This window comes from Cucurbita pepo, chromosome 8 (assembly GCF_057944985.1).
Source record: "Cucurbita pepo subsp. pepo isolate OVF chromosome 8, ASM5794498v1, whole genome shotgun sequence".
In the NCBI taxonomy this organism is placed as follows: Eukaryota; Viridiplantae; Streptophyta; class Magnoliopsida; order Cucurbitales; family Cucurbitaceae; genus Cucurbita; species Cucurbita pepo.
Window position 1 is genome coordinate 10,583,952 of NC_141805.1, and position 15,910 is coordinate 10,599,861.

At 35.6% G+C, this 15,910-nt stretch overlaps 2 protein-coding genes and 1 long non-coding RNA gene across 12 annotated transcripts; 1 reads left to right on the plus strand and 2 right to left on the minus strand.

The window, feature by feature from the left end:
* The first annotated feature begins 134 nt into the window (after nucleotides 1–134).
* LOC111799777 (uncharacterized) lies at nucleotides 135–6,827 on the plus strand. Of its 7 annotated transcripts, XR_015422305.1 has the most exons (5): nucleotides 146–387; nucleotides 2,681–3,944; nucleotides 4,234–4,387; nucleotides 5,204–5,240; nucleotides 5,306–6,827. It is a non-coding gene; the product is annotated as an uncharacterized LOC111799777 (long non-coding RNA). The 7 variants fall into 7 exon arrangements; XR_015422309.1 differs by having other exon boundaries at nucleotides 135–183; nucleotides 270–387; nucleotides 4,234–6,827; XR_015422306.1 differs by having other exon boundaries at nucleotides 4,234–5,435; nucleotides 6,620–6,827.
* LOC111799774 (B3 domain-containing protein At2g36080) lies at nucleotides 5,812–7,922 on the minus strand. The gene is made up of 3 exons (XM_023683254.2): nucleotides 7,200–7,922; nucleotides 6,831–7,024; nucleotides 5,812–5,951 (listed from the first exon to the last, which is right to left on the minus strand). The coding sequence occupies exons 1-3, from the start codon at nucleotides 7,753–7,755 to the stop codon at nucleotides 5,916–5,918; spliced, it is 786 nt and encodes a 261-aa protein (XP_023539022.2). The 5' UTR covers nucleotides 7,756–7,922; the 3' UTR covers nucleotides 5,812–5,915.
* Nucleotides 7,923–10,736: 2,814 nt separating this feature from the next.
* Nucleotides 10,737–15,354, minus strand: LOC111799772 (uncharacterized). Of its 4 annotated transcripts, none has more exons than XR_015422302.1 (12): nucleotides 14,877–15,354; nucleotides 14,559–14,748; nucleotides 12,949–13,082; nucleotides 12,525–12,637; nucleotides 12,323–12,443; nucleotides 12,070–12,225; nucleotides 11,761–11,916; nucleotides 11,589–11,668; nucleotides 11,456–11,505; nucleotides 11,207–11,359; nucleotides 11,038–11,135; nucleotides 10,737–10,866 (listed from the first exon to the last, which is right to left on the minus strand). XR_015422302.1 is itself a non-coding variant. In XM_023683250.2 (11 exons), exons 1-10 carry the CDS (start codon nucleotides 15,249–15,251, stop codon nucleotides 11,229–11,231), a joined length of 1,506 nt encoding a protein of 501 aa, XP_023539018.2. In that variant the 5' UTR covers nucleotides 15,252–15,354; the 3' UTR covers nucleotides 10,967–11,121; nucleotides 11,207–11,228. The 4 variants fall into 4 exon arrangements, 2 of the variants coding, with proteins under 2 accessions (XP_023539018.2, XP_023539019.2); XR_002815890.2 differs by having other exon boundaries at nucleotides 10,739–10,866; nucleotides 11,038–11,121; XM_023683250.2 differs by lacking the exon at nucleotides 10,737–10,866 and having other exon boundaries at nucleotides 10,967–11,121.
* Between the last annotated feature and the right edge of the window lie 556 nt (nucleotides 15,355–15,910).

Sequence of the window (15,910 nt, forward strand, 5' to 3'; positions counted from 1 at the left end):
TTATGGGCCCAGAATTCAAACGTAAAATAAAATTTATCCAATTTTTAATTCCAGATGAATGCATTTCAGTAATTTGGCCATACGCAAATAGATACCTTCCAAGTAACCATGGATCATCTTCCTGATGCTTATGAATTTCCATCTTCCTGATGCTTATGAATTTCCATCTTCCTCTTTAATGAGGTTTCTTACCAATTTATCGATTGAACACAAATTTGCAGAAGCAAATGCTTGGAATGGTATAATATAAGTGAGCAATTCTCTTGCAGGAATGAAGGCGAGGATCGTTTTGGGGAAGGTTTATGATTACAGTCGGTAATTGCATTTCCTTCGTCGTTGCCGGATCCTCCGCAGCTTCAAAAGCTTACAAAGCATGAACGATTATTGGTAGATTCTTATTCTTTGATGCTCTCGTCTTCTTTTGTTGGATTTGCTGCTGTTTTTATTTTCTTTTGCATTTCTTTGGTTAAGGATTGATAAGTTGCAATCAGTGATTGAAAGTTAGAGTTAATTGCTAGGAGATTGACTTACGCATAGTTAACACGATTGCTCATTCAAAATTTGATTCTGCAACAAAAAGTCTAAGGATAATAAACATTCAACACTGGAAGACCTTGGTAACCGACCTTTGTGTTATAGTTTGATTCGAATGCTCTAGATTGAAGTGAAATATTCGCCAATTCTTGTTATCACATATTCGAATGCTCTAATTGATTCTTACTTCAACATGATTTTCAGTGCAATTGTGATTGGTGTATTTTGTCTACTGATTTCTGGTTCCTGATCAAACAAATCTGTTGATGCGTAAGATAAAATTGCTTCAAGTTCAAATGCTCAATATTGATAAAATTTCCATAATATCTAATGCTTGTGAAAAAAAATAGTGATAGGTATTCCCGGTTTTGTAACTCTTGTCAAGCCTTCCTTGCTACCAATGGAAAAAGTTGAAGATATGAACAGAATGGTCATAGATAGCAATGTTCTAGGAGAAGGTTCTAGTCATTGTTTTGTGGTTAATCTTTGCTCCCCCTGTTTTAAAGTTCGAAACAAGAGAGATTTTCTTGCAACTAGATTATGATATCTATAAATTTATTTCTGTATCCTATTTTAATTAGATTTAACACTCATCTTACGGCTGATGATGTTAATAAGATATCCAACTATAAATTCTCAGGATAGAAATAGCTGCCAATAACATCACTGATCGAACTTAGAAATAGCTGCCAATAACATCACTGATCGAACTATGTTGTGTGGTATTGATTCATTCATTTGACTAAATTCTACTCTTCAGATTAAGCTTGTGGGATTATAACTTACGCTTGTCTCAAATGCTACCTCTGTGTTTTGAAGCGCACATTCACTCTTTGATTTAACTTTACAATATAAGACATGCTTATATTGGGTAATTGGAAATCTTACCATGGTCTCCTATCAGAAGGGGGAAAAGTTCTAGAATTCTTGATTATGGGATATCGTTATTTTCGACTAGGAGTTCTAGATGATTCCTACTTGTCAATGCTAATCATTTGTCAAATAAACAAAGGAACAAAAAGGAGACAAAGTTCAAGTGGAAAATAGAATAGCAAAGGAGACTAGAAGTAATATCACCCGTTTATCAGAAATTAAACAGGGGTGTATCTCATAAAAGAAAAGACTAGAAGTCTAAAGTGAGGTGCACAAGTATGCAACATTCAAAACCTTCTCCTACAGAATGATTCTTTCCTCGTAGATCCTCTTATTCTTCTCGTGCCAAATATTTGCGCATGTTATACAAGCAACTATCATGCCAAAGAAATATTCCCTTTACCACAAACAGAGGATTCAGAATAACCTGCAACAATCTCTATAGTCTTGATTAGGCGTAAGGCTTAACCTAAAGTTTTCTAGAATTGATTTTATGATTGTGTCAAAAACAAATAATGCCAAAAAATATGAATCCAATTCGCAATTGTACACCATTGAGGTGAAAGGTGAAAGGTGAAAAGAAACAGACCATTAGATAACGTCAATTTCAGTGGTGTCAATTCTCTCCAGAGTCACTCATTAAGCAAAAATCCTTATCTCTTACAGAATGTCTACATTTAAAGCTTAGTATAGAAATAAGAGTTTGGTTTTTAAAAAAAGAGTTTCTCAGAACAACTTTCAGCACAATTATTATGCATAATCATTTGAAAAGTTCAACGTGAGAATATGGTTTAGTGTATAACTTGAACGCAAGATGGGAAAATTGAGTTTCAATTTTGAGAATTAGACCTGTAATGGAGATTGAAAGTTTGAAACTGAAAACCAATGGTTATCCCTCAGATTGGTTTAGTTGAGGGGAGATGCATTGGTGGTTAACCTCGATGATGTGTCCTTTTTTTTCCTCTTTTCTTTTTAGACTATATTGTGTGTGGTCCGTGATGTATTAAAGTTGAGTTTGTGCATAAAAATTGAGGTCTTATCATGGTCCACCACCCTAATAGGAGAACCGTCGGTTTCTTTAAGTTAATCATGAACTTTAAGTTCCCTTATTCTGTTATCTTTTCTTTATCTCCCAGTAAATTGATTTGGGTGCATCTTCTGTTGCAATGAAAGTTTCTTTACATTCTCTTCTACTTTCAACCTGGTATTTATTGAATTCAATATTCCTTATAAGATTGCCCATTTTTCCTTTGTTGCAAAAACAAAAATCCAGCTGTGGCTGCAAGAAGAGGAATGGAGACATTAAAACCAACTTTGCAGCGGGTTTATATGACTAGAGCTTCTGCATATAGAGAAGCAATTTTATAGATGGGTATCAAGAAGGTATTCAGCAAGTCATGGAGAAGAAGAAAGTTTCTGATTCTCAATCGGGAAGTGATAAAATCAAATATAAATTTCTGATCCTATATATGCTTCATGTTTAGAGGATTTGGCAGTTCAGTTTGCAGTTGTAAAAATTGTTTGAGTTGAGATTTTTAGTTTTATCTCCGGAGGTGCTATTTGATATATGTACAGTTTTGAGAATCTCATAATATAAACTACAAACACACAGTCATTAGAAGGATGGCAATTGTCAGTTATTTTAATTTGTAAGGTCTGGTTTACAATTGATCTCAAGTTGGATAAGTTTTCCTCAACGCTTCAGGTGTGAATTGTACATTGCAGCCGGCCCCTACATTCACATTATGACCACTCAAGCTTTTTAATCATGTCATGAGGTATCTGCATGGTGGATTGAGTGTCCGGTACAACCATAACTCTATGATTTGACAAGAAAGCGTTGGACCCTGATTTTGCAAATTGAGAAAGAAATGTAGTGGCATAGTTAGGTCATAAGATGCTGTGAAGATGCTCAAGTACACTTTATTGTGGTTAGAGGGAAGGCTGAAAATGACTGGCGTTACAGGGATTGAAGGGCCCATTTAGAATAGGGTCGAGCTTCCAATAAATGGGTCGAGCTTCCAATGTTCGAGCTACCATCTGACTTTTCCAGCAGAGCCGGAATTGTTGAAAACTAATGAGGTACCAATTGCTCCATCTTTTTATGCTCTTCGATTGTAGAAAGAAAGTAATAGTGGGGTTGCTCAATATCGTTTCTACTGTCTAGGTTCATGCTTGGCATTGCTTCTAATATTTTCAAGCGCATGGTTCTTGCTTTCAAGTCTTATTTTTATAATAGGTTAAAAGTCCTTTTTTGGATAGAATAACCAGGTGATTTGCCTAAAGATAAATTGACTTCATTTATATGAATTTTTTTTTTCCTCGAGTCATTTCTGTTAAGAGAATTGATTATGGTAGCATGAGCTTAACACCCTTATTGTCTTGGCTCATCTCAGTGTATAATTTGAAGAGTTTGTTCAAGTAGTATGATAGATCCTGATAAAGAATGGAGCGACTCTTATCTTTATCAACTAATGATTGTTTGGGGTCGTAGTTTCACAGAAACTTATGCAGGCATTGAAACCAATTACCGTCGGGTGAGTACCGATATCGACTAATTTTGGTGTTGTTGCTTGTTTCTGCTTGAGTCACGAAAGTATTTTTAATTCACTATTGGGTGAAATTTGCTGGGTCAGAAATGTTCAAAAGCAAATGAACTGATTGATGAAAAGATAAGTGGAATGAACCGTGGACGAATTATCTCTTGCTGTTACTATATATGTACTGTACTTGGTCATGCATAATTGAATCATGCTTGCCAAACATATCCCTTAGTAGGAGTCCTTTCATTCCTTTGATTAGCCATTTCTTCAATGCCAATGATAGCTTGCACACATATCTGGGGACCCCCCACTTTCAAAGCCACTGATGAAGATTGGAAAATCATCAACCAGGGAGGTCAATGGTTATCTCTCTTGTCTGCACATTTATGGGCCCCGCAAGCAAGATTTCCTAACTCACCTTTTCATCATTCCCACAGGTAATAATATGCTGATTTTCTGTTTAATTTAGCCACTAGTTGATGATATATTTCTTATAATAATTCTGCAAGTTGTACTGAACATTTGCACCACATTTTCGATGTCTGTAGACAGGACACGATACCATGCTAATCATCAATGCACTATCTCATTACTTACTTTTCCCAAAAAAGTAAATGATTTTAAATAAAGAAAAGGGCTTATATATACGTTTTGTCTAACCAATTCGTAGACACATCACCTTTTACTGTGCTGTGGTTTCATTTGTCCTATAGGCTACACCACAAATATAGAGATGAAATGTAACAAACAATATGTCAGCATACTATACATTTTATAATCCTGATTGGTACCGTGTTGATTGCTAATGGACTAGTTGGTTTCTTTGAAGTTATATGGATAGCATGTTGAAAAGAAACATATTCTCTGTTTGAAAATATGATAATAAGAACTCCACAATGAAGGTTAAACCAATTACAATAGAGTGAGATGCAGCGGAACTAAAGTTTTCTCCTTTTTTTAAGTTGCTGGTACGTACTTGACCTGAAATCTGATAGGTTTCTTCCTGAAATCAATGGCTGGGACACTGCATACTTTATCGAAATATAGCCATGGAATAGATAGCCAGGGGAATTTGGACGCTCATTCAGGGTGACTTTGGTCTAGTATTTCAGTGTGTAGTATTTTCAATTGAACAATACTTCTAAATCATATAACCAAACATAATAGTATTTTAACCTTTTGTTTTCAATACTTCATCTGTAGCTTCATAAATATGTATATAGATTTTATCAGTGATTTCTTTTTTGTCGCAGAAAAGGCATGTTCATCAAACAAAGTTCAATTTGTAGGGTAAGAAAGCATGGATTTTCTTTTAGATGTCCTTTCATCCAAAACTAATCTCAATTTCATTTCAGAATTGAATACAGGAATAGGCATGGCATGAAATTAACAACCTCTTGAGCAGCAGTTCAGATCAGGCGGATTCACAGAAAAAAATGGTTGAAAGGACACGACAATTGAGAGGCAAATCTTAACATAAATGAGGTATGAAACAAAGGTTAGATTTTGCTAGAACTTGTAAAAGAGTAATAGTAGCAGTAGCTGTTTCCGATCCATCCAATCCCACCTACTCAAATAAAGTGGCACTGGCACTGGCACTGGCACAGCTTCTTCCCCCCTTTTCCTCCGCTCATATTTTGAGTCTCTCTAAAAAAATCTTGAGCCAGAATGTCAAATAGATTCTTCATTCCTGGCCTTCAACTACCCTAGTTTCCAATTTACATGTATGACGTAAGCCCTAGGTAGCTTTCTTGTTCCTGGACCCCACTTCTCCTCTCCCCTCATCCCCCCCCCCCCCCCCCCCCCACCCCACCCCTGACCTTGGAAAGTCGGCCAGAAAACCTGGGATTTATTTCTCTATCTATTTTCCCATATATTTTATTTAGTGTGAATGCTCTTCTCAAGTGTAGTGGGAAAAAGTGTGTTTTGCATTACAGGGACGTCACATCCACACATCTCTATCCTTCATATTTCGCCTGCTTGTTGACATCTAGTGGAATCCTGTTACAACCTCATCTTAGAACTCCCATAAAATGACACACCTGTTACAGTAAAATACAAATATGTGTGTGTTTGTGTAGATAATCAAGCAGATTTTCCTGTGATTTGTTAGGCTTGAGAGAGAGAGAGAGAGAGAGAGAGAGAGAGAGAGAGAGAGAGAGAGAGGTGTTGTAGAAATAAAAACTGAAAGGGGTTGGTTGGTCCATAGTGTGCAATGCTCTGCTAATAAGAAGGGTTGGCTTTGAACTTTTTGTGCATATGATTCCTGAAAAGTGAAGAAAGGAAGAGTGTGATATCATTTGTGCAGAGTTTTTGGTCCAATATCATTTCTCTGATGCTGCTGTCCATGTACGATGTTCCCCTTACAATCTGCAAACCTACCATTTCCTCTCTCTTCCCATTTCCTTTCTCCTTTCCTTCTTCAACTCTCTCTCTCTCCAAAAAAAAAAAAAAAAAAAAAAAAACTAAACTTGTAGCATCTTCTTATTCATTGATCTGGAAACCTACAATGTTTGAAGCCTAAATCATCTTTTGTGGGTTTATATTCATTTTATTTTAGCCAATATGTGACTCACATGTTATTTCTTTTCATTTAATTATAGTTTTGTCCTTAAAATGGGTAAGCATATGACATTGAATCATATCATTAAAATGAGCAATCTTTGCAGGTACATTTCTAAATTAATTCGCAGATTTTTGTTGCCCAAAGAGGAGACCATTCCATTTAATAAATGCAACAATAACCCATGGCACTCCCTATTTTTCTTTTTTCCTTTTTTTTTTTTTCTTCCTTTCCTATCTCACTCTGACTCTAATCTGTCTGATTAGATGAAACAAATTCAAAGGAAAAAGTAATAATAATGAGTTGAGTTGTCATACCATGTGATGAGAAATAGTGTCAGTGTGTGTAGAAGCTATGACGGGTTGGATCTTGACCGGATAGACCCGACCCGCCACCGAGCGTGGAGTGCTGTTCAGGTTCCGACACGTCGGTTTGCACTCCAAGTCCACCCCGAACAGACGCAGTATCTTTGAATTCCCAACCGACACTGTTTGACTCTGAACAGAGGACTCTGAAAACAATGCACATACATCAAGCTTTCATTTTTTAAATCCTTTTTTTTTCTTTTTATCGAATAAAGAAATTAAAATAACATTAATTTCTGGGTAATTAATGGAAAAATTATAAATCATTAGCATTCTTCATGTTTTGTAATAAATAAAAGGGTGAAAATTTGACAAAAATACCTGCATGAGGACAATCAGAAGATTGGTATGGCGGTGAAGGAAGATGATTATGATTGTGATGATGAGAAGGATATGGGTTTGAAGAACAGAAGACTCTAGTCGCCGCCTCCGTCTCCGCCGTGGACACCGGCGAGCGCCGCTTCCACCCAATGAACAACCTATCCCCATCACGGCGGTGGCGTTCAAAGACGACGACATCACCGGCGTCAAGGCGCTTCTCTTTGACAAAGCGGGTCCACCCTTTAGTGAGCACATAGCTCTGGCTACTATTCCAATACGAGTAACGGAAGCGCCACATCTTACCGGACTCGTCTTCGAAGCTAAGAAGCAAGCCCTTGTCCGCCGTGTCGCCGCCGGGGGAAAGTGGAAAATACTTTTCAGCATATTGCTTGGGGATGACGAGGCGGTTGAGCTTGCCAACGTCGCTCGGAGTCAAGGGCTTTTCGAACATGGGGTGCTTGTGGTGGTGGTGGTGGATGAGGTGGTGGTCGACGGCGGAGGCGGATGATTTGGGGTGGTGGAGATGGCAGTCCGAAGAGAAGTGGTTTAAGGACATTTTGGAAGACAGAGAACTTGTGGGAGTTCTTGATGTGGAGAGAGTGTTTTATTTAGATGATGTTTGGATTCAAAAGACATAATTTGACAGTGAAAGAGAGAGAATGAGAAAAATATGTGGAGAGAAGCATTGAGGCTTTCGCCTGATCGAATGCACCAATCATTAATTTCAGTGAACAATATTAAATTTATTATCTCACTCCGGCTTCTACTGTTACAAATAGTGTCAGAATTAGATACTTGACAGTGAGCTTTGAAGGTGCCTTGAGAGATCCACATCGACCGGAGAGAGAAACGAAGTATTTCTTGTAAGTGGGTTGGGCTCCAACATCTCTTTAGTGGGCTGGACCTCGAGGGGGTGGATTATGAAATCTCACACTAGTTGGAGAGAGAAACGAAACACTTGTAAGGGTGTAGAAACATCTTTTTAGTGGATGCATTTTAAAATTTTGAGAGATACCCAAAAGAAAAGGTTCAAAGACAACATGTCTCTCGTGGACGAATTTTAAAACTACATGGGATATAAGGAAGGAAAACTCCAAAAGAGGACAAGGCTTGAGCTATTACAGTAACACGTAAAGATGACTGATATGTCAAGGGCATTTACCAAACATTATAAATTTAATGAACACTTACTTAAAAGAGAGAATAGTGAAGGATATGATGAAGTTGATTGAAATTAATGTGGATATTCGTAACATGAACAGAAGCAAAAACAACTACAACCATAATAATAACAATACATTATTAGCGATGCTGTTTGGCCAAGTGGGAGACTTCTTCACCACATAAATATATAAAACTATTTCAGGTTTAGGGTTAAACAAGACTCTGCCACGTTGCCTCTTCCTTCTAAAATATTTTTAAATAACATAAATTATTGTTCTTTTTTATTTATAAAATACTGACATATTTCTTCATGGAGATGGATTCTTGGAAACCCATTTGATAGTAAGGAAATTAGGGTTTTGAAATTAAAAAAAATTAGGGTTTAGAGGTTTGTATGAATTGAATGTAAGAAGTCAAAGGCAGATTAGTTGTGGGCTAAGGGTAATGAATCAAGATCCAATGATGATTCCACTAATCAAACATTTGGAATATAAAATTTACAACAAATAATGGTTTTTATTTCATTCAAATTAAAATAATTAGGTTCTTATATGATGCTTTTTGAGTGAGTTGAGTCAATTAATATAATAATAAACATGTTTAAATTAATCTAAATTGTCGAAGGTCTCGGTCATGTTTGTCCAAAACGTATTATCCATGGTCGTATGCCCGTTTCATACTTCTTTTACTTGCTTTCATATTAGATAGGTCTTTACTATTCTTGTTATGTCAATATGGGGTGTATGCTCCGTTACCATAATCATGTCTACACTCATCCTGGCTAAAATGAATCAAATTGTACTATAAGGAGATGTGACTAATTGTTAATTCTTCCTACTCGGGTTATATGTTATCAGAGTTATTGTTGCTTATTCGCTTTTAGTTTATAACATCGATTTCTTTAAAACTGTTTTCAACGGTTCCTCACTCACGTTTTCAAAAATATTTTTCTCAAACGTGATCCGAGGTTCGAGCAAACACCGATATCGTCTATCAAATGAGCTCTACCCTTCAAAAATATTTGTGCTAAATTTCCTTAAAAAAAATGTAATAATAATAATAATAATAATAAATAAATAAAGTATTTTTGTTAGTCAAAATTAGTGGGGAATGGGCTATTGGGTTTGTGACACGTGGTGAACAGTGGATTTGTAAGTGTTTATGATGTGGGGTTGTGATGAAGCGGGACCCATTCTGATAATTAAAGGAGAGTAAGGAAAGCGGGACCCATTGCATGTGCCCAATTGATTTTGCACTTTTTTTCCTCTTTTGTTAATTCTCAATATATTTAGAATAAAAATTTAATATATATTATTTGATTTATGTAATTTTCACCTCTTATATATTTAGAATAAACCAAATAAAAATCAGGTTCAAATCTTTAATGAACTACATGACCAAATTTAAATAATGTAATTTAACCTAAGTCTTGGTTGTATATTTAATCAACAAAATGTTGTGATGAATACGACGAGATCGTTTGGAACGAGACCAATGTAGTGGAAGATAATAAAGGGTTTATAGGGTAAGATGCCACGAAGAAGAAGCAAAGAGAGGTTGTCTTAATCTTTGGCCTAACTTGGGAGAAGGATATGAAGAGTGATAAAATTGATAACTACTTGAAAGTCACTTTCATAAAAGCAATTCTTTCAGTTTCGTGAAATTTAATTAATTTGTGTATTAATAGTTGTTTCATTTAGTGGTTGTTCATTCTACTATAGATACCTTCATATTACGTTAAGTCGGGGAGAACAAATCATTTCAAAATATCCAATATAACTAATAGAAATATCAAAATATTTGTGGAATAAATTCTAGGGATTATAGTAATAGTTGATTATTAAAATTATGAGACCAACGGTAATATATTACAAGTCAAAACCGCGATATTTGCTAACAGTAACTTAAACTATTATAAAAAATGGTGATGACAAGAGAGAAGATGTTGGGAAGGGTATTTTGAATGATGAATGTAAAGAACAAAATCTTATAGTTTTAGATTTGATTAAAAGAATGATACATACCTAATGATTGCAATACAAAAAGTAGCCTTAAAATGGGATTCAAATAGTTGACCAAATGCGTCCTTAACAAATTAAAAGTGATTTGACTCGAGTATGGGTGCTTCATGACACCCTTTTCTAGAAAAAAAAAAATTCTGTTGTTAATTCTGAACCCTTCTTTTTTTTTTTTTTCTTGAAAAAAGATAATTACTCAAATGACTTTTATAGGAATCTTGTAAAATCAAAGAATCTCATCAATCGGGTGGTGAACTCTATTTAAGTTGCTTGAGTTACCCATTCAACTGGTCCAAATTTTCGGATTGGTCCAAATGATTTCCTCAACTCGAACTCAATTCAATTCGTGCACACTCTTACTATTTCACAGAAAGTTCTACGTTAAGTTAGGGGCCAGAAACGTAATTAAGTCATTGATAATATTGATCCATCAGTGCACTATGACATTTGGGTATAACCTAGCACCCTCACCATCAAGTCTATCTCTGTGTATTATAAAAAAATACAATTATCATGTACTAAAAATACAAGAAAAAGAATAATCCAAATTTAAAAACATAAATAATTGTAATAATAACAACTTGTTGGGAATAAGGGATGGTGAAAAAAAAAAAAAAAAAAAAAAAAAAACACCAAGCAAGAGTATTTTTATTTACCTGGAGCGGGTTATTGAAGGCACATTAGTTTAAATTTCTCCTTCCAAATCAAGTGCAATAGCTGATGCTTCTCCACCAAGTTTGCTATCCAATACAGTCTGTTCATGTCAAAATGGATGGATACTAAATACTATATCAAATTGCTCGTCTTTTGGTATTAGAAGGTTACCAGTGTAATAGGCCCAATGAGCTTAATATTGGGCCAAGTCCAGGTAATACTGGGAAAGCCAATCCTGAATGATGTTGAGTTCCTGCTTTCTCACATCTTTCACCCATTTTGGATCATTGGGATCTGAGAATCTCAAGTCTACATGATGAGCTCCTGTTACATTTACCAATCTAAATTGTTTGGGTTTGTTCTTAACAATGCAACATTTTAATAATTAAAATAAAAACATTAGAAGTTTAGGGGCCTAACCTTCTTTTGCCACAATAGCTATTATACTTGAGGATATGTTTTTCAGCACCCTGAAGGAAGCATGAAAACAAGCATATTCAAAATATGAACCAAATAAAAGGGAAGGTGATATGAATATGAAGAGAGAAATTACCCTCCACCACTCCAAGGATCTCTCAATCCATTGAAGAAAATTATGTTGCTTCCAAACCTCTTCAAAACTCTCTCAATATTCTGCATCATATATTGATAATGACTCAAAATTCAAGCTAAAATGATAGATGGAAAGATTGAAAGATTGAAAGAAGAAAGAAGAGAGAAATTACAAAGCCGCCAAAGTGTGTGGTGATCCAAAAACGGCGAGGCTCCGCGTCAAATAAACTTTTGCAGTAATTGACTCGATCTGCATAGTGCCATGTTGAAGCTGGAAATATGCTATCTTCTGTGTTAGCCCCTGTTGGCAATATTAACTCCGTACAAGCCTACATTTTCAATTTAACACATATTTGGATTATCCAATTCTTTCCAATAATTTTGGAAGCTAAGCTATTAGGGCTTGTCTTCTGAAACCAAATCACTGAAAATTAATCTAAACTTTTACGTTTTTTTTTTTTAAATTTAGAATTTAGAAATACCTGCCAAGTCCAATCTCCAAGATCATGAGGATCCGAATCATCGTCCAGATCAAAACACGTGGCAGTCCCAGTGTAGTTATAGTAGACGTTAGCTGCACCGTACAACTTTGCAAACGTGTCGTTCCCAGTCGTGGGATCGTCAATCGCCTTGCACATCTGCACCATCCCATCCCCACAACTTATTCGGTCATATTTAAAATTACATTATTTATTCAGAATTTTAAAAAATAGTGAAATAAAGGAATTATCTGACCTGTTTTACCGGGTAAGCAGGCAACGGGTTTAAAAAGTTAGATGGCGTGGGATAATCGGTCATTGCCGTGTACAAAATGGCAGTGTAGAGCCAATTTTGAATCGATTGGGAGTCTGCCGGTCTGGATTAATTTGAATCATTTTTGCAAATTATATTAGTATCGAGGTAGAATTGAAAAGAGAGGGAAAAGGAAAGGACTAACTTGCAAAATTTGAAAGATTTGCGAAGCAACTGGGGCCCTCCTGGTTGGTTTGCAACCATGTCAATCTTCTGCCACGACCCCTTAATCACTCTGTAACAATTCTGACTCTCACTCTGTAAAAAATAAATTATAAAATTATAAAATTTATAAAGTGGTCATTGTTGTTGTTTATTATTGTTTTGTGTGTCGTAATCTTCTTGTTAATTTGATTGCTTTAAACAAAGACACAAGGCATGTGAGGTTGTCCTTGCTTACATCTTCAAAGATTATCCTCCATGTGATATTATATTATTAAAGGATCACGTTTCATGTTTCGTTCTTTGATTTCATTTTTATCTTCTTTTATTACTATGGACGACTTTATAAAATTAAGTTAAAAAAAACAATTAAAAAAGTAAAGTAAAAGAGAGAGAGAGAGAGAGACCTTGAAATCTTGGGTGATGATATTGTTGAAGGAATAAGGTGAAGTAATGTTTTCAAATTGGAGAATGGGAGCCGATGATGCTACAGCTCCAATGGCGACGTGGGGGTATTTCAATCTAAACCATGCTGCCAGCACTGCATTCATTACCCACCAAAAACCATTATTATTTTATCATAATCACTACTCTAGATTATATAAATCTACGTAAACAAAAAATAAATACAAAATATATAAAGTTATCAATATTTATGTGGTCAAAGACACCGAACTATAATCTTAGGATGGAGTGTGCTTGGATGGTTGCATTGATAACTTTGCAATGTAACAAGACTAGATGTTCGCAACATTGTTGGCTTTGTAATTCTACTTCAAATTTGGGATTAGAAAACGTCAATGATGTCTCTTCAATGTTGCGACATCAATAATCATGAATTAGTTAGACGAACACCTTGTTCTAGATATATCAATTGATTCACCGTAACGAAGGCACGTCTCCCATCACTCAAACACAAGATGATGGACCAATATTTGTATTCTAAAGCATGTGGAAGAATCAGATGGACCAAAAACTTAATAGGAACTAGATTAGGCATTGAGGGGTTGACATTGACAAACTCTCCCCTTAATCGAGGCTCGACTCCTTTTTCTTTTTGGAGTCTTAGTCATTTTTTTACTATGCCTTCGAGGAGGCTCGACTTCTTTTCTTTTGGAGTCCTTTGTCAGACATTTGAGAAATTACCGATATATTAACATGACTAAGTTTAGGACATGACTCTGATATTATGTAGATGAATACAACTCTCCACAATGGTATTATATTGTCCACTTTGAGCATAAGCTCTCATCACTTTGCTTTGGGTTTCACCAAAAAGTCTCGTACCAATGGAGATAGTATTATTTGATTATAAACTCATGATCATTCCCTAAATTAGCAGATGTAGGACTTTCATCCTCCGACAACATAATAAAAAGTACAATATTCAAATAAATAGTTTGAAAAAAAAATCCCAATCCAATAAATAGTACATAAATCTTTTCTTGTAGCCTAAATTTGTATTTAAGATAGTTTTCAAGGGAGATTCTCAACAAATTTAGTATTTAAATGAAGATGATGAGAGAAATTAACATTTTAAATTATGAATTACTTAAAATAAGTAATTGAAATGATAGATTCGTGAAGCCATTAAAAGGAAATAATTCCAATTTTGAATTTCCGGGGGCGCTCAAATCCCAATAAAAAAGAATGGTGGGAAATTTTGTAGACAGAATAGCAATAGAACGTGCATAGGGCCGAGTTGTGGGGTCCGGGGACCCATTCCGGTCCATACCCCATTACAGGCCTTCCTAAAGTATAAATAATTTTAACACCAATAATAATTTTCTTTAAGAAATATAAGAACAATGGTAGAGAAATAGTAAAATAAACACAAATTTTAAAAAAATATTATGATCAAATAGGACAGTGAACCAATACCAACCCTATTTTTTTCTTTAATTCTAACCAAACCATCTCCTAAAACCTTTAACAACAAGAAATAGAAATTAAGCATAAAAGAAATGGCGACGAAGAAATCAAGAAATTGAAAGTTGAAGAGTAGCGAGTGACTTACTTCCTCCATAGGAACCTCCAAACACCACAACCGGCGAATCAATCGCCGTCAAATTCCTCTTCAAATCAGTTATCAGAGTTGCATAATCGGCCAGCGCCTGCGTGGAGCTTAAGAATCCAAGCGTACTCGAATTCCTATTAGCCACATCTTCATCTCCCCCAAACGGAATCGATTTCCCGTAAAACCTATGCTGCAACACCACAACAACAATCAATTTCATACTCCTTCGCGAATTCATACATATCCAGATAAATCGAACAGCAAATCGAAACAGATTTTAAGAAGAGCGAATAAATTAGGGCAAAATCAAACTCTCACCTCGATGAACACGACGAGCGCGCGGAATTTTGGAGCGGATTCGAGAATGAAACCGGTATTCTGTGCGAACCATTCGATATTACCTTCGTTGCCGGTGTAGACAAAGATCGGAGCGTTCTCAGCAGCGCCGCCCCAATAGGTGTCGTTGATGAGATACCTCTGCTGGAAGGATTGGTAGCTTTGAGGATTGAAGTTGAAGTGGTCGAGGATCTGAGTGAAGAAGGCGGTGCGGTAGTGGCGGAGGGAATCGATTGGGGGATTTTGAGGGCGGAGGAGGAGGGAAGAATAGAAGAGAGAGGAAGTTTTGGAGAAGGAAGAAGAGAAATGGAGGAAAAGGAAGAGGAAAAGAGAGAGGGAAGTGGATGGAGACGCCATTGTTGCAGAGAGTGAAGTTGTGTGGAGTTTGGATTTTATGCGCCAACTGCCATGTGCGGACGAGCATAAAAGATTGTCGGAGTTCGGTCTTCATTTGGAATCTGCCCGCCTCTCTATCATTTTATATCCTTTAATACATCTCTAATTTTGGATTCATCTACAAATAAAATTATAATTTTTATTTTAGTTAATAATTTTTTTTTTAAATTATTATATAGGATACCAAATCCAAAATTAGCACCCGTTGACTTTGGCATCACATAATCTATCCCTAGCTTCTCAAGAGCGAACATTAGTCTCTTAAACGAATACAAATCTTTTAAACATATTTTGCCTTTACTAACGTACATTTAAGAAAATTCTTAGGAAGTCATCCAACATAAAATTATTCATAGTAGAGTACGTTTAAATTTTTATATATATATATATATTCTCAAATATAAATAGACCAAATAAGTCAAATTAATAATTTATATTTTAAAAGGAAAGAAGTCAAAATAATCATATTTTCTATAATTTCTTGGTTGAAAGATTTAGAGGAGAGGTGGACACAAATGGAAAGATTAATGGAAAAGAAGGGCTGGCCCACCTTGAGAGTATGAGCCACTCTCAATCATTGGAAATTTGGTTCTTGAAATTTTTATTATTATTATTATTAT